Raw genomic sequence first — 15,723 nt, 5'->3', positions numbered from 1 at the left:
AATACTATTTTCTTCTTATATAAATTATTTTAAATAATTTAAAAGTTATCCAATATTATACTCAATATTACGGTACAACAAAAATATCTTTTTTTTTCAATGCAAGATAAAAATTATGGATAAATATTTTACTGAAAAAGAGAAAGAGTATATTAGTTATTTATATGTGTTTGATAATTTTAATAGTAATCTTATAGGAATATTATACTAAAAATTAATCATAATAGTAATTTGGAAAGAACCAAAAGATTTTAGTGACAATTCTGATATTTTAAAAAAATTATGATATTTTGAAAGTTTTTGGCAATTATGTAGATAATTATATATATATGTTTTTCCAAAGTGTAGATCTCCCAACATTTCAATTAAAGCTGGATTAAATTCAAGTCAAGCTTTGATCCTTTGGCTGAGACTCAGAATTAATTTCAAGCCAGCCTTAAAGAGAGCTCGGTTCCATTACACCCCTAAGAATAAGATTGATAACAGTATAAATGGGGTATCTATAAAATTGTCTTGCTTATACAAATATAGATAATAAATCATCTTGATTATAATGGATTGAGTGAAGTTTATATCCTCTCATTTATTTGTTTATTTGTTGAGGTATGAATTATTGGCTATAAGTTGAACAGGTAAGGCCAACCTTCCTACCTATAACTTTCTCAATAACTAATTGCTGCTCACTGACACTTTGTGATGGATTGGCAGATACCCTGAAATCTGAATGATACAAGCAGTAGCAAAAGCTTTGGCAACCTAAACTTGATCATGTCTTCTTCGGTTCTTCTCCATAAATTGAAGAGTATGATTTGAACATGGCATGAGATTGAATGGTAGCATGATTACAAAATTAAGGCATGAAAATTTTCCAAGATAACGACAGCATCGGAAATTTCGTGCAAGCATGTTTTTTTTTCTTGCTTTCCTTCTGCAAGAAGTTCAGATTCCATTTCTCTCAAAACCATTGAAACTTCCCAGCTAGGGAATTCTGCTACAAAAGACATGGCCTCCAATGATAAAAATGTCTGATAGAAGATTGGGTCCATATGAACCAGAACAGCTGCTTGATGGATGTAGTTGAAAATCTTATATAGTTGCAAGGTAATAATTAAAATTGAGAAGGATTTCACTGAAAGATAATAATAACAGCTCATTCAGCATAAATTGTTAAACTCCATGTGAACTTTATTCTGAACCATTTCGTTCACAAACTTAGAAGCTCAAAAAGATTAACAAAAATGAGTTGTGTACTTTAAGATGGGAAAAAAAAATGAAGCAGGGCTTCCCGCCATTAATGCATTGTGAAAGACTCAAAAGACAACCCAGTTGGGTTGGAATAAGCTATCAGTTTTAACTGGATAAAAAAAGAGCTTCCTCATGAAAGTACTTTTTGAACCTCAATAGTAACTTCTTTGGGTGGTTTTTCAGCATGAAGTTCTGCCACAATACCCTTCTTGGAGTAGTAGTCAATGACCTGCAAAAGAACGACAGTATCATGTTAACATGCTGTGTGATTTGAAGATGGAAATCCTAAGTACAGCCTAACATATTTATGCAATCTCAAAGATGAAAATTGTATACTGTGGAACTGTTTAGTAGCCTACTATGGACCCTGATATTTGAAAACAAGAATTTTGACCATTTGCTAAGCAATTTCCAGAACATTAGTACTCCTTGGAGCTAAGCTAATAATTGGTTATTGGATGGATCTCCATCTCCTGTTGTATCTTCTCCTAACCACGGGAATGAATATTGCATTAAGCAGGCTAACATTTATTCACCAAAATAACTACTTAATCACTAGCATGGGCATTATTTATCCCCTAGACAATGTTGTTAGCATGGTGCATGTCGTGCTAGCATGGGCACTATATACCCATAGACAGTGCTGTTAGCATGGTACGTGTCGTGCAAGAGCTATTCGATGCAAAGAATATAAATTGAGCTTTTAGTCACCAAAGGTTTAAATCAAGGGTGGCATTTAGCTAGATAGAAACCAAACCATTGGGTTAACCTAGACATATATATCATCTATATCATTTCTAGATCAATTCAATTGTCAAGATACAAATTATCTTACTTCTATAATATGACAGCTGTGAGAACAATTTGGCCTTACAAATTACAGGAAAGCTTGTTAGCATAAAGCTGAAATATAAATAGACATCATTTAAATGGGCTTCTTCTATATACATAGCCATAGATTAAAAAAAGCCATAATGTGAATCCTTAGCTCTACTCCATGCGTAACTCTTCCTTTATCTTAGCAGTTATCCCATTAGTTTTTTCTTCATAATGATACGAAATCAAATATTGACGAGCAAAAGTAAGAAAAGCCAAATGGAGAAAAAATAATAATATGAATGCATGAATAGAGAAAATACAGGTTCAGTTTGTCTATGGAAAGATTCCAGCCTTGACTTAAGGACTGCTGCTGTGTCATCTTTTCGTTGGATCAAAGGCTCCCCTGTGACCTGTGAGGTAAAGAAATAAGGATTATATCAACCCCACCAAAATGCTATGTTCAGACAGCAAGAGTGCAAGACATACATGAACAATGAGACCTTTTAGAGGTAAAATGGGCAATAGATATATGTAACAATAACCAAGAAAAGGTAACTCAGGATATAGCATCTCAGAATATAAAACTATTATGCAAGTAAAGACTAAAGAGCTTCCCACGAGAATGAAAATGGAGATAAAAAACACAACTTTCTTCATTTTGCATAGTTTCTCATATAATATAGAAAAAATGTCCATACAATCAACTTTCCTCAACCCAGAAACCAGTCATAGGTCAAGCTGCTGAAAGTTCATCACATCATTTGGAAATAGGTGGAACATAAGACTAGTAGATTTTTGAAAAAAAAAAAACTTCAGAAACATTATTAGTCAACACGTGACTATATTTGGGCATGGACTTTAAAGTGAAAGAGAATATATGTACTGGATAAGTTAGTGTTGATGCTCAGTCACTTACATCATCAATTCCAGAAATCTTTGGAGGTGCAAACTTGGAATGGTAAGTCCTTCCACTAGGTTGATGGATCCATCTGCCAGTAATCCTCTCTTCCAATATGACATCATCAATTGCAAAGTTGAGCACCTTGTCAATTTTGGTTCCCTGCTTTTTCAGCATATCGTCAAGCTGCAACAATGAGCTTGTTAATATCATAAGGATAGTACGAATCAAGGAGTCTGTACACTGTAGAAGAGAATAATTATAACCTTTTCTGCTTGGACAACTGTCCTTGGGAATCCATCAAGAATGAAACCCTTCTGACATGATGGCTTTTTCATGGCTTCATCAATGATTCCAACAACCAAATCATCAGAAACCAGCTCTCCCTGCATGAGAGGACAATAAGTTATGATTGAAGCATGTAAAGAGTACTTGAAAGTAGCAAATTCCTATTCTTTAAATTGAAAAACCTCAAGTTGTAGGACAGTACCTTATCCATGGCTTCTTTAGCTTTGATCCCTAAAGGAGTCTTAGCAGAGACAGCAGCTCTCAACATATCACCCGTGGCCAAATGACACAAACAATATTCATCTTTAATTATAGGTGACTGTGTGCCCTTCCCAGATCCAGGTGGACCTGTCATTTTAGTACCATTCGTGACAATGCACATGGTAGTAGAAAGAAAATAGCACGAACAGTATGCTTCCATAAACACAAGAAGTTTGCAGAAATTCAAAAGCAGTGTACCGTCTGGAATATATGGAAAGATGAAAAGTTGCTTCTGAGTATATGCGGTTTAAGACCTCGAGTTTAATGGAATGTATCTATATAGAGAATATAAAGTGCACAAATGCTTTAATACGAACAACAACTACTACTGCTAGTAAATTAAACTATTAAAGACAAATAAATTATTTCCTCCTCAAGGAGGAAACTAAATGGAGACTACAAGAGCTATCCTTCCTATTACATAGCAACATCAGGAAGCAATTTTTGTTTTCCACTTCTATATTACATTTTAACGGAAAAACACTATCAAATTTTTTTTTAAAAAAATCTCCTTGCTAGGAAAACATGAGATGTTTACTTAATTTTGTCTCAGATCTCTCTTACTGAACAAATAAGGTTGACAACAACAAATTCGTTACAGTTTAAAATGAAGGAAATGAATTAAAGAATATGAAGTAACCACAGGACATATGAATGATCCGTTTTTACCCCTTTCCCCACCTTTTAAAGTCCTTAACATCCTCCTTTAACTTAATTTCTTCTGCAATCTTAGCCATAATCTGCACTCTCTTTCTTCCATCTTTCGACTTCTGCTTTATATTTTTCTCGTCGCCTACAAAGATTTACTCTTCCCTCAAAATTTTCTTAAAAATACCCCGAGTCTAATGTTCTCTCCCACTTTCGTCCAAAAATCCCCACGGCCCAAAAGATCTTAACTTTTCATCACAAAATGTGCGGTCCCAAACAAGAAAAAGGGGAAAAATCTCAGGAGGAAACACCAAGGCAAAGAACTCGTCTCTCTCATTTGACCAAGAGACTACCGAGAAAATAACATGAAACAGTGTAAATCTTCACCAGATTAAGCACAAAATCGAAGAGAATAACAAAGAATAGAGAGCGGAGATAGAGGAGATACCAATAAGGATGAGGCGCTTATCGGGCTTGGCGGCGCACTTCATGCGGCGGAGGACCTCCGTCATCAGATCCACCGACGGGATCTCCGCCAAATCCACTCCGCCGCTGCTCCCCATCTCGATCGAGATCAATCGGAGAAGAGAGAAGAGAGAAAAGGAACAGAAAAGATGGCGCCTTTGGGGTGGAGGTCTGGTCGGGTGGACCTCTTAAAAGCTCTCTCTCTTGACGACTTGAGTTAAAATGATCCGTTCGATTTGTTCACTGACACGTATTGTCATCAGATCACCGTTGATATTTACGGTTGGTGGCAAGGACGAGAACCTTGATTGGATCGTTGAGTTCTTACCAAACTTTCTGCTGTGGCGTCATTTTTGACGAATTTATTTTAATTTATTTTTAATCAACCAACCATATTTGTAAAATGTAAATGGATACATTTTTTTTCTTTTAAAAAATGTAAGTGGATATATAAATATTGAAACACTATCGATATCTCTTTGATAAAAAATTTATTGCACCTACTTCACTAGAAGACATCTAAAGATGTCTCAAGCTTAGGAACTGAAGTAAAATTAAGGATCTTACCTTCTTCACAAACTCAAGACAAATGAAAACAGCAGTGTTGTTCTAACAAACATAGAAGACTTCTCTGAACACATCCCCTATTCATTAAAATATTGTGCATTACAAACAAGTGAGTTGTCTGCAGAAACGCTTAGATTTTTATCAAAGAGATCTCTAGAAATAAATATATATATATATATATTAGAAAAAAAAAGCTCTCTGAAACAAACCCACAGACATTCATATTTCATAATGCTGCAGGTTAGAACAAATTTGCAGAATCTTTGTGGTTCTTCAACTGGTTTCATGGACCGAGGCAGAAATAGCCGGTCAAACTGAAGGTAAGTCGCACTGTGAATTGTTTCTCAAAACGGAAAAAGAAAGGGTCTTGCCCGGAGTTTGTGAGGTGAATCGACAGCACCCATATGCTGTGGGTGCAATGCAGCCAAGAGCCCTCGCCAGGTTTCTCCCAGGCAGAAAGTCCAATAGCTTCCTCTGCTCCTGTACTAATCTTCTAACAGCTTGGTCTGAGAGAAACCAAATGAATGTAAGAGATGTTACCAAGATAAATCTGTTCATTAGATACTAGTTTCTTTGAATGAAGTCATCAATGTCAGCAAGGTTAGTAGGAGAAAAGGTGAATGCAGCAAAACTATAGGGATATTAGGAGAATAAGTTTGAACGGAATTGGATTACACTAGTCGCTGATTTTCTACACAATGTATATCTCCATTCTCCAGTATGATTTTGTGAAGATTGAACAGTTCAAATCACAAAGTTATTGCAACTTCTCTTCTATTAAAACATATATAGTGGTTTACTTCAGAAAATAAATAAGACAACGCCTCCTTTACGTGATAAAAATACAAATTGTAAATAGTGTTGCAATTTGCAAGAAATGAGAGACAAATCCAAATAGTCAACTCACCATAAAGAACAACATATAATGCTAACCTGCCTGCCAAGAATCAACATCAATTTTATATCTCATGATGAAATTGTAACAACATATGAGGAACAACCAAATTACCTGCTCAAAGTAAGAACATATTTTCTTCCCTTGGGAACCCTCCAGATCTACTGAATCAGAAGTCTTCAGCTAAGCATGCTGAGTACATGTTGCCAGACATGGATTAAGGCTAATAGATTCTGAATTTCTTGCATCAAAGGGCTCTCCACAGTGTGAATGAACATCATTTCCAAATTGCTTCGTCACTAAAGAGTCCTCCCTGCATTTGAAATTTACTACCAAGTCACTCTCCACTATCTGATCAAGGATTTCTGCAGTAAACTGGATTATATACCACTATGCTAATGCATGTAAAGTTGTTCAGCAACAACTTCAACTCTTTGAGAAACATTGGATGCTAGATATAAATTTAAACTCTATTCAATTAAGTGGATCTCCATATCTCATATTAAAGATGATTATGCCCACATATGCAACAGCAATTTGTTCTCTGTACGGATGTTCTAATAACATAAAAGAACAAAAGGGACTTACTTCCTAATTTCTTATCATAGCAAGCAGGTTCAGAACATAACTATTTTTCCAAAGTGAGACCACCCACATAAAGATCAACAGCCAACAAATAAATTATCACAAAAGATGCAAATTGCCACAAAATATCATCCTTACAGCTTGGATTCAAGTTCGTGGGATCCCAACAAGAATGAATCCATTTTCACCCCTGTAGTATCCCTCCTCCAGTCGTTTCGACAGCAAGCCAAAAATGATATCCTCTGGAACAAGATTCCCTTTCGCTTAACGGCATTCGCGATCTTGAGCACATGAACAAAGCAAAAAACTCAGCACGACCAACAATAGCATCAAATTTGAGAAGCAATACCAGTGAGACACAACCAAAGGCATATATGGCAAATAGAATTTCCTTATCCTACCATAAATAATAAGCAATAACAGACCGCTCTGGTTCTTCTGAACTCAGAGGGAACTCCCAGAACAACAATTCTGGCTTACTCCAGGAGATGTTCAGGGGCAAATCTGGTAAGCCAGCAAACCCGCGATAGAAGGTTCCAAACCGAAGCCCAGCTCCTAAAATCCCTACAATACCCTCCGCACTCGGTCTAGTGGATTCCTTTTGCCCGAATTACCCCTCCCAAATCCCGGCAACCGGAAAGAGGAGAAGCGAACATTGCCGGCGCGAAATCCCCAATATTAATTACACCAACAAAAAAAAAAAGAAGATGAAATTATTCCAATTATTACATCAAACGAAAGAATTTTTCGGGAAGTATCAGATTAAAAAATATTCCGAAATTTTGGGAGGGCGGACAGGAAAAAGAGCTTCCAAAACAATTTTAAACTTACAAATTTGCGAATCCAAATCTAAACATAAATGACCAAGGAATTCCAATGGAAGAAGAAGAAGTGTGGAAAAAGAGCTAACCTTGTTGTAAAGAGACGAGTGAGGTCTGAGCTCCTGGCGAACGAGGGTTCCCATGGAGATGTAAGGGACCAAGGAATTCCAATGGAAGAAGAAAAGTGGAGAAAGAGCCAACCTTGTTGTAAAGAGACTTACACGTGCTTCCTCGTTCCGGTGCTCCGATGAACACCCACTGCACCTCTCCCATCTCCCTCCCACCCAACTCCTCCACTCCCGCTGGCGACGACGGACGTCTCCTCTCCTCCTCCTCCTCCCATATCGGTCCAGTACTCCACCTCTTTTTCCCAGGCGACGGCGGCATAGAGATGCGGCGGAGCTCCGGAGTATTCCGGCCATGGCGGCGAGAAGTAGAGTGAAAGGGTTCTGGGATCTGCGGTTCTTGAGAGATAAGAGGAAGGTTACGTAAATAAGTATGGCAGTGGAGAAAATTACGAGAAGGCTACATGCTGACATGCTATATTACCGACGAATTGGAGTTTTGATTAAATAAAATGAAAAGAAATGAATCTATTTTTGCACAGAGTTTTGTATTAAATTATTAGACAAATAAAAGTTAATTTACCTTCCAGATTAACTTAACAAGAGACGAGAAATGTCAAATGTGTCATCCTTTTGTAATCACACCATCTTAATAGTTTGTTAGAAAGCTAATAGACCGATTACCCAACATTTAATCATTAAATTTTAATTTCTTTAACTTTTAATTCCTTTTATTTATTTATATTATTATTAATCCATCACCTTATTAGGAGCCCTGGAAGTTCCTTGCCAGGGTAAAATAACTCAAATATATATATATTATTCTTATTGCAATCTCAAATAGTTCAAATAACATCTATTTGTACAGTATCAGAATGATTCTTCACTCCAAGGCAAGAGTTCAAAACCACTGCTTCTGCCAAGAAGATGGATATCATTATAAAAACATTCACCAAAACAACAACTATATTCTCTTGGAAAACAAAACCAACAACAAGAACGAATATAACAAAGCATTACAATAAAAACTTCTGTTAGTTCATCATCACACAAAACTCTCAACTCTGTATAAGTCTAGGTAAAAAGATCACAACACTAGTATGTACAACATATAAAACAAGAAAGTTTATTGGTTTGTATAAACAACTCAACTAGTGCCATTTCTCTTTTCAGAAGGGCTTCAGATGCCACCCTTCATCAAACAATTCTAATATAGGATCCTTCACCTCTTCCCTCTTACCACTCTTTCTTTCATCAAGCAGGCAACTGACCTCCCTTTGTTCGCCTCCTTTTCTTCTTCTTTCTCTGTCACCGCCACTTCTCTGCTTCAGATTCTCCACCACTTCCATGCACTCTAAGGACTCCATAATTATCTCCTTACACCTCCTCTCAATCTCCCTTAATTCCTTCCCTGTCTTCTTCTTCTGTTTACCGTCATCCCTATCTCTGTAATGCATTTTCTCTGCCAATTTAAGCTTTTCAACTGCCTGCCTTTCCTCACCTTCGCACTTGACATCGACAGTGATGCTCCTCACACTGCTAGGATTCCAATCTGGCATCAAGTTTATACATTTCTTCAGCATTGCACCTAATACTCCTGCAGCCCAGTCAAACAGAGGTACTTGGTGGAGCAGAATTAGAAGACCATCCATGGTATCGTCAAAGACTTTAGGAAGAGAGTCCGCGAGGAGAGCTAGCTCATCAACCTTTCTGAATATGTATGTAGATGGCGGAAATATTGACATGGTTATATCTTCAATGGCAAAGATTTGTTTATCCAGGAATGAGAGGATTAATAGCCAGTGGAGTTGCAATGGGTGAAAGATGGGACTTGTCATGGAGGAAACTCTTTTTGCTAGTAAGCCTATAAGGTCATTCATCTCCTCCACTCTCCGATAGACCTTGTGGGCTATGGTCAATATGCAAGTTCCATAGCTGAGCAGTAGATGTGGCCTATGATTTTCTGCAGATGTTTCAGTAGAACCCTGTTCATGTTGCAAAAGGTTATAAAACAAATAGGTAGTAGGATAGGAACTTCATTAGGAGTTACAGACATCAGTATGGAGCTTACATTAACTGTAACAACAATAAAAGAACAATTGGTTAAATGAAGCTAAAACAATTCTAAGGATAATGAAAAGAACACTGCTCGTGAATCCAGTAACTCTCTTGTCAGCACAAAAAAAAAAAAAAACCCTGATGCTACAATAACGGTCCAGTGTTGGAATGAACCGCAGTATGATAACTGAAAAGAGTTCCAAGGCTATCATTTGATGTCAATACCTATAATATTGGTTATTTAGCTTTCCAAGTAACATCTTACAGGATAAATGGCGATGCGAAAATTTGCAGGATAGACCTATTGTGTTTTGAAAACAGGATGTTACATTACTTACCATATGAAATAACAAATTCCTCTATAAACCCAATATATTGCCTCATTTCTTGGCTGGAATTAGTGACAACCTCTCATATAAGATGGATTTCAATGGAACTTCAAATATAAGAAACCCTATTAGGCTATTACAATTATATCTCTTAGAAGTTAGACAATGGTTTGTGGTGTTTCAGAGAGGCTTTAGAGGGCTCGAAACAAGCATATAAATAGCGCATAATAACTCAAATAAAAATTGCATCATGTAGATAGATAGCGGAGAAAAAATATATATAATTTTTATTTCTTTTCCATGTTCACTATCTTGTGTTCATCTCCAAAGTAAACGTTGGATCCTCTCCTCTTAGATATTTGGCTGCTCCAAATGCCACATTCTAACTACTCTCCACATAGTATCATAATATCTACCGATTAAGGAACCGAGTTCCAACCCTTTGACGTGAAGATCGACTCTTCTTACAAGGATCGACGTTCATCTTTTTAGTAATACTGGTGCTAGTTTTACTAAAACTTCAACTTAATAGATAATATTCTTGAGAAAAATCCAAAAAAAAACTTACCATAATCTTCGATTCCTCTCCAGCTATCACACACTGAGTGTTATTCCATCTTGACTTCTAAGACACCACAGATACAATCATCAACACAAAAACCAAACAAACCTAAATGGATTAAAAAAAAAAAGAAGAAGAAGCAAATCTCTACCTTGCTTTCTCTATCAATTTGGCTTTATGGAAGGTGAGCTCCTCATTAGGTGCAGTGGGAGTGGTGGTTGCATCCAAAACCCTAGTTTTGGTCTCATCTTGCAGGTGCCGAGTTGAATCGGAGAGGGAGAGGAATAAAAGGTGGTGGTTTTTGTTTCGATATAAATTAATCTCCCAAACGCCGTTACTTTCCGCAAAGCGTGTCAGGACACAGACGCGTGTAGGTTTGCTCCTGTCGGACTCTGTTTATTGCTTCCTTATATGCACTCGAGTAGGAGGGGAACTTTCCTCCAAATTGGGCTTTTAGGAATAAGAGCTTTTCTACAAAATAAATGAGTTTAAGGATTAAATCTATTAGAGTTAGTAGGTAGGTAACTTTTCTCTGACCAAGAAAATTATAAATTTAACTTCAATTATAAATAATATTGCAGAGAAAATCGTTTGATGGCTCGATAGTATAGTTAATGGCTCGGCAATGCCATCGCTTGGAGCACATCTTTACAGTGTTTTGATTCGAAGTAATTGTTCGACGACGCACATGACTTGAAAACTAGAATAGACAGCTTACTATATTAATTAAAAACTTGGTAGGGTCTGAGTGGTGGTTATGTATCTAAGGAAGGGTTGGCCTTTTATCCGATTCATATCTAACCTTCGAGCTCATGAATAAATAAAAATTATTTATATAAATATATAAGTATTTGAATTATTTAAAATTAAACTACTTATACTAAAAATAAGTAGCTCTCAAGATTAATGATTTTATATGCATAGTTACAATATGATAACTACATATTATACTCCTTTTTCTTATATATATTTGCAAAAAAGACCTTTGATTAGCTTACAAAGAATATTCTGAGAATGTTATATTCTTTTATTACAAGCCCCTCTTCTCTCAATTTTTTTTTTCCGCCCTGCAAGAAAATTATTTTCTTTTTGAGAAAATTTGGGAATTACTATCATTAAAATAATAAATTGAAAGATAGAAAGGAAAATAAAAGAGGACTTTAGAGAGCATATTCATCAAATAAAATAAAAGGAAAGGGTGTTTTTCATAAAAATATTCGTAAGATTCTTTCTCTGAAATAAATATAAAATATAGATGATTATTTGCAAATTTCTGACGGTATTTAAAACTTCTCGGGTAATTAGAATGGCCTTGTGGGCCATGGTGGGCTTATTCCGGGCCACAGTTGGGACCCACACGCCTAAAAAACATCCAAAACTTGGCGCGAAAGGGGAATCAAATCGGTTGGACTTCATTGGTTACCACCCAAAGCCAAAGGAAAAGAAAGAACGAGAAGGAAGCATCCAATTCGATTCCCTTTCCAATCCCCTCCTACTCTTATCTCTTCTATTCTCCCTGTCAGAATTGTGTCTCTGGTCCCCCAAATTGACACTTTGATCGGATGCACTACTCCACCTCATTTTTCTCGGCTCCACCTACGCGACTGGCGCTCTGTGATCCATGTCGCGCTCCTGTGGCCGCGCGCTCGGTAACGATCTCCCTCTGCTGCGGTCGATTAGTATGTTGTTTCATCCAATTTTAATCTTCCTTCCAAGGTTTTGTGAGGTGTTTAGAGCCCCCAAATTTCCTTCTTCTTTTTGTTTCCATTAACCCCCTGAAGTGCTTTGTTGCTTAGAGATAGTGTTGTTAGTTGTGATTTCATAAGTTCATATAAGTGTAACCATCTACGGTGGTTGTATTCAAGATGGTGTGTAAGGAATTCTGAATATGTTTGATAGAATTTCTGTATATTATAAAAGGATTTATTGACATAAAGAGATCTTCTTATGGGATTAATTTTGCTTTGGCGTCTGGTTTGTGGTGACAAGGTTATAAGATTTGATTGAATGTAGACGAGATGGATGAAGAAATGCATCAGTCAGTGGATCCACTGTTCAACAACTTGGTCACACTAGTGCGCCATCCACTAAACCATCCATAAGTCTTTGATCCATTATAGGAGTTTGACATCATAGCAATGGATAGTGCTCTACCCGAAGGTCTCATGACTTAAAAAAGATTGCTTCTGAAGGATTACTTTTGCTGGAAGTTGGAGATTATGGAATGCTTTGAAAGGATCAATTGTAATAGTATCAGACTATAAATATGATGAAGCAACTTTTGTTTTAAATATATTTGAAATTTATAGGAGTTTTGGATTCGGATTGAATTTGAGTTTAAGCTTCAGCAGGTTTCGATTCTACTTTTGTTGTATCAGTTTCAGATTTCTTATGATAAATAGTCTTTTTTATCTTCCTTTATATTGCATCACACAAAATATAATAACATGTAAGGTAGGTTAATATTGAATCAGATACAAGCTGGATTCAAGTCAAATTCAGCTTTGAATTTAAAATATACATTTAAAAGATTATTATTATAGTTGTTTCAGTTGGATGCTAGTTTTGGGGGGGACAGAACCAAAATGCGAAACGTTTCGGCGAAACTTCTTAGTTTCAATGAAACTTCAAATCATATTTTGATTGCAGAATTTTAACATTGTCAATGCATCTGCACCTACATGGATACCTAGAATTTTTAGTTCTTTATGACATGTACTGAATTGTTCCTGAATATATATTTTTCTGAAAATAAAAACTATTTGAACTTTGTGAAATAGAATTAATTAAACATAAACAATTTATGTTACCCAAGAGTTGGCAATTTTTGTGCAGAATGTCAACTGTCATATATTTTCTTCATATTTCAGGAATAACAGGAGATGGGAGATGCTTATTCAGATCTGTTATCCATGGTGCTTGCATAAGAACAAAGAAACCATGTCCGAGTGAGAGTCTTCAAAAAGAACTAGCAGATGAGCTTAGATCCAAAGTACTTAGCTGACCTTATTTTTCCCTTTTTGTATGAGACTCTCATTGTTGCATTGACCTACTTTATATCTATATGCTGAGAGCGATGTGAATCACATCATTGCAATTTACTCTGCTCAGGAAAATTATCATCCTTCGTAGGTATCGACGCTCTATGTCACTGAGTGCTAAGGAATCTGTATCATGTAATAGAAAGTATCAATTTGCACTAACTTGCGCATTATATTATGTACATGATTCCTTAGTACATTTGGAAACTTCGAATTGCTTGTTTATATTGTCAAGTATTAGAACAACTACCTTGATTATGAGCCTCTTTCTTATGATTAGCATTGGGTTTTGCAGGTAGCAGATGAATTTATCCGAAGGCGGGGAGACACTGAGTGGTCTGCTCTCTGCTTTGTGTTATTCTCATGCATCTTTTGCTAATATCTTTAGCTACTAATGAACTAATATAGGCCAGGAATGAAGAAAATGCAGCATGTTCTGACCAAGAAAATGAGAGGAGGAAAAATATTAATAAAAGAAAATGAAGATGCACAGGTGCAGCGTAGAACTTTTCTAACACTAGCCTAAAAAGTTAGTCTTATCTTTTTACTTCTTTGGCATTAGGAGTTCATTTCCCACATGGCGGCCTAGTTTCTCGATCACTTCTCTTATATTGATAAGTGATTGTAGGTCATTTTACTGCAAAATCAGTAAATTAAACACTTGGTCATAGTTGATCTTGAGGAATCAAAACATTTATTGGGTATTTCTCCTAAATAGATAGACATCTTAGAGGAAGTGAGTATTAGATCATCATTTTTACTCTCTGCTTTTAGACAAGTGCAACATTATGAGTTGTGGTTGATTAAGTTTCTTTTAGGTCCTAAGTTTCTCTAAGATGACCTTAAGATCCTCGTAGATCTTCTACTGGAAAATTCAGAGAGAAGAATGTGACAATAGATGGATGGTACATTATTGAAATCCTTCCACTAGTTAACTGCTAAAAAGCACGGCTAAAACTTTAGCAGCCTTAATCACTCATTACTCTAAGAAAATCCATTTTGATTGCTATCTAAAATAAGCTTTAAATCATCCTGTCTACTGAACTTTCTTGAACTCATTTCAAATCCTTGATCTTTCTCTACATGCAGGTTTCTTGATGGAGATTTTGATACATATATTAAGCAGATAAGAAAGCCTCATATATGGGGAGGAGAGCCAGAATTGCTTATGTGCTCTCATGTCCTTAGGTTGGCACTTCTTTATTTTATTAAGTTTGTGTAATGCGCCCTCTTTCTCTAAAAGATTAAGCTCCTAGGTTACAGACTAATAATACAACCATTACTACACACTACATAAGGACAGACAACATATAACAGATGTGCGCAGCTCTCGCAGATTGTACAAATGCTAACAAGGAGTTCATAAAGTCTGAACTTGAGACCTCCTAAATTTTGAATTTGATACCATGTAAGATAACAAATTAATTAAAAATATTTAGGTAATGCATCAACAATGTATATCATGCTGTAAGCTTCTGAACACCTTTCCGACAAAATAGGTTCTCCTAAGTTTCCTGTAAATATCTGGTGATACAGGATGCCAATCACAGTCTACATGCATCTTGAGGGATCTGATCCCCATAAAATTATAGCTGAGTATGGTCAGGAATATGGCAAGGAAGATCCAATATGTGTGCTATATGATGGCTTTGGGCACTATGACGCACTGCAAGTTCCTTTTGGAAGAACAAAATGAAACCCTTGAGATATGGTAATTTTTGTCATTCAGAATATGCCATTGGATGATTTTTCATATTTTGCAGTGTCAAGATTGCATGTAACATTACAGATATTCCCTAGTTTTGCAATAAGGATCTCAACTTTGTTTCTGTTCTAATCATAAGTAGTGTATCCTTGATTATATATCTCAGTGTAACAGAAACTTTCTTTCTACTTTCTAGAAGATGGAGAATTTTCTCTCTCTGTTTTTCGTTTTTCTGATTTCAGGTTTTATGAAAGGATTAGCAACTGGCAGTGGAGCAGGTTGTGATCAATTTGAGATAATGCTTCTCATGGAGGAGTCCTACATAACTTATTGTTGTTGGATCACATTTTCATTTCGAAGATCAAATGCTACATTTTGGCTATTCAGGACCTCATTCTGTGACTATCTAAAATCTTGATCCTTCTCACTCATCATTAATAGTATTCAAGAAGTTCTAGTTGCATAACTATT

The 15,723-nt window shown here is 36.1% G+C and overlaps 4 protein-coding genes across 14 annotated transcripts; 1 reads left to right on the top strand and 3 right to left on the bottom strand.

Annotated features, from left to right (window-relative positions):
• Window positions 1-1,153: 1,153 nt before the first annotated feature.
• Window positions 1,154-4,833, bottom strand: LOC140787160 (adenylate kinase 4-like). Its single transcript, XM_073135942.1, has 6 exons — window positions 4,608-4,833; window positions 3,453-3,598; window positions 3,229-3,348; window positions 2,981-3,148; window positions 2,385-2,474; window positions 1,154-1,474 (listed from the first exon to the last, which is right to left on the bottom strand). The coding sequence occupies exons 1-6, from the start codon at window positions 4,720-4,722 to the stop codon at window positions 1,376-1,378; spliced, it is 738 nt and encodes a 245-aa protein (XP_072992043.1). The 5' UTR covers window positions 4,723-4,833; the 3' UTR covers window positions 1,154-1,375.
• A 418-nt stretch (window positions 4,834-5,251) lies between these two features.
• LOC140785671 (probable adenylate kinase 7, mitochondrial) lies at window positions 5,252-7,999 on the bottom strand. 4 transcript variants are annotated; one of them, XM_073133631.1, is made up of 5 exons: window positions 7,582-7,999; window positions 6,810-6,952; window positions 6,201-6,399; window positions 6,099-6,128; window positions 5,252-5,697 (listed from the first exon to the last, which is right to left on the bottom strand). In XM_073133631.1, the coding sequence occupies exons 1-3, from the start codon at window positions 7,912-7,914 to the stop codon at window positions 6,270-6,272; spliced, it is 606 nt and encodes a 201-aa protein (XP_072989732.1). In that variant the 5' UTR covers window positions 7,915-7,999; the 3' UTR covers window positions 5,252-5,697; window positions 6,099-6,128; window positions 6,201-6,269. The 4 variants fall into 4 exon arrangements, 3 of the variants coding, with proteins under 3 accessions (XP_072989732.1, XP_072989733.1, XP_072989731.1); XM_073133632.1 differs by lacking the exon at window positions 6,099-6,128 and having other exon boundaries at window positions 7,582-7,614; window positions 7,714-7,996; XR_012108499.1 differs by lacking the exon at window positions 6,099-6,128 and having other exon boundaries at window positions 7,073-7,984.
• A 458-nt stretch (window positions 8,000-8,457) lies between these two features.
• On the bottom strand, window positions 8,458-10,874 carry LOC140786097 (uncharacterized). 2 transcript variants are annotated; one of them, XM_073134305.1, is made up of 3 exons: window positions 10,658-10,874; window positions 10,513-10,569; window positions 8,458-9,542 (listed from the first exon to the last, which is right to left on the bottom strand). In XM_073134305.1, exons 2-3 carry the CDS (start codon window positions 10,513-10,515, stop codon window positions 8,727-8,729), a joined length of 819 nt encoding a protein of 272 aa, XP_072990406.1. In that variant the 5' UTR covers window positions 10,516-10,569; window positions 10,658-10,874; the 3' UTR covers window positions 8,458-8,726. The 2 variants fall into 2 exon arrangements, with proteins under 2 accessions (XP_072990406.1, XP_072990408.1); XM_073134307.1 differs by having other exon boundaries at window positions 10,513-10,566; window positions 10,658-10,769.
• A 1,035-nt stretch (window positions 10,875-11,909) lies between these two features.
• LOC140786096 (OVARIAN TUMOR DOMAIN-containing deubiquitinating enzyme 4-like) lies at window positions 11,910-15,721 on the top strand. 7 transcript variants are annotated; one of them, XR_012108552.1, is made up of 7 exons: window positions 12,001-12,185; window positions 13,377-13,498; window positions 13,843-13,883; window positions 13,956-14,040; window positions 14,637-14,735; window positions 15,084-15,258; window positions 15,495-15,721. XR_012108552.1 is itself a non-coding variant. In XM_073134304.1 (6 exons), exons 1-5 carry the CDS (start codon window positions 12,128-12,130, stop codon window positions 15,241-15,243), a joined length of 450 nt encoding a protein of 149 aa, XP_072990405.1. In that variant the 5' UTR covers window positions 11,910-12,127; the 3' UTR covers window positions 15,244-15,258; window positions 15,495-15,721. The 7 variants fall into 7 exon arrangements, 4 of the variants coding, with proteins under 4 accessions (XP_072990405.1, XP_072990404.1, XP_072990402.1 ...); XR_012108553.1 differs by having other exon boundaries at window positions 11,910-12,155; window positions 15,084-15,721; XM_073134304.1 differs by lacking the exon at window positions 13,956-14,040 and having other exon boundaries at window positions 11,910-12,155.
• The last annotated feature ends 2 nt before the right edge of the window (window positions 15,722-15,723 follow it).

This window comes from Typha latifolia, chromosome 4 (genome assembly GCF_019914945.1).
Source record: "Typha latifolia isolate L0001 chromosome 4, TyphaL0001v2, whole genome shotgun sequence".
NCBI classification, from domain to species: Eukaryota; Viridiplantae; Streptophyta; class Magnoliopsida; order Poales; family Typhaceae; genus Typha; species Typha latifolia.
Note: the sequence above shows the minus strand (reverse complement) of the source record. Positions and strands in the feature narration are given on the sequence as shown.

What these genes read in the sequence shown, in the direction of transcription:
- LOC140785671 (XM_073133631.1), bottom strand. Translation starts at nt 7,914, where the DNA reads ATGGCCGGAATACTCCGGAGCTCCGCCGCATCTCTATGCCGCCGTCGC. An exon ending in ACTCGTCTCTTTACAACAAG is followed by an intron (nt 6,953 to 7,581) that starts GTTAGCTCTTTT and finishes CATGTGCTCAAG; the next exon opens with ATCGCGAATGCCGTTAAGCG. An exon ending in CACGAACTTGAATCCAAGCT is followed by an intron (nt 6,400 to 6,809) that starts GTAAGGATGATA and finishes TTTCAAATGCAG; the next exon opens with GGAGGACTCTTTAGTGACGA.
- LOC140786096 (XM_073134301.1), top strand. Translation starts at nt 12,128, where the DNA reads ATGTCGCGCTCCTGTGGCCGCGCGCTCGGTAACGATCTCCCTCTGCTG. An exon ending in AGGCGGGGAGACACTGAGTG is followed by an intron (nt 13,884 to 14,636) that starts GTCTGCTCTCTG and finishes CTCTACATGCAG; the next exon opens with GTTTCTTGATGGAGATTTTG. An exon ending in ATGTGCTCTCATGTCCTTAG is followed by an intron (nt 14,736 to 15,083) that starts GTTGGCACTTCT and finishes CTGGTGATACAG; the next exon opens with GATGCCAATCACAGTCTACA.
- LOC140787160 (XM_073135942.1), bottom strand. Translation starts at nt 4,722, where the DNA reads ATGGGGAGCAGCGGCGGAGTGGATTTGGCGGAGATCCCGTCGGTGGAT. An exon ending in CAGTTGTCCAAGCAGAAAAG is followed by an intron (nt 3,149 to 3,228) that starts GTTATAATTATT and finishes TCATTGTTGCAG; the next exon opens with CTTGACGATATGCTGAAAAA. An exon ending in TCCATAGACAAACTGAACCT is followed by an intron (nt 1,475 to 2,384) that starts GTATTTTCTCTA and finishes GTTCTTTTGCAG; the next exon opens with GTCATTGACTACTACTCCAA.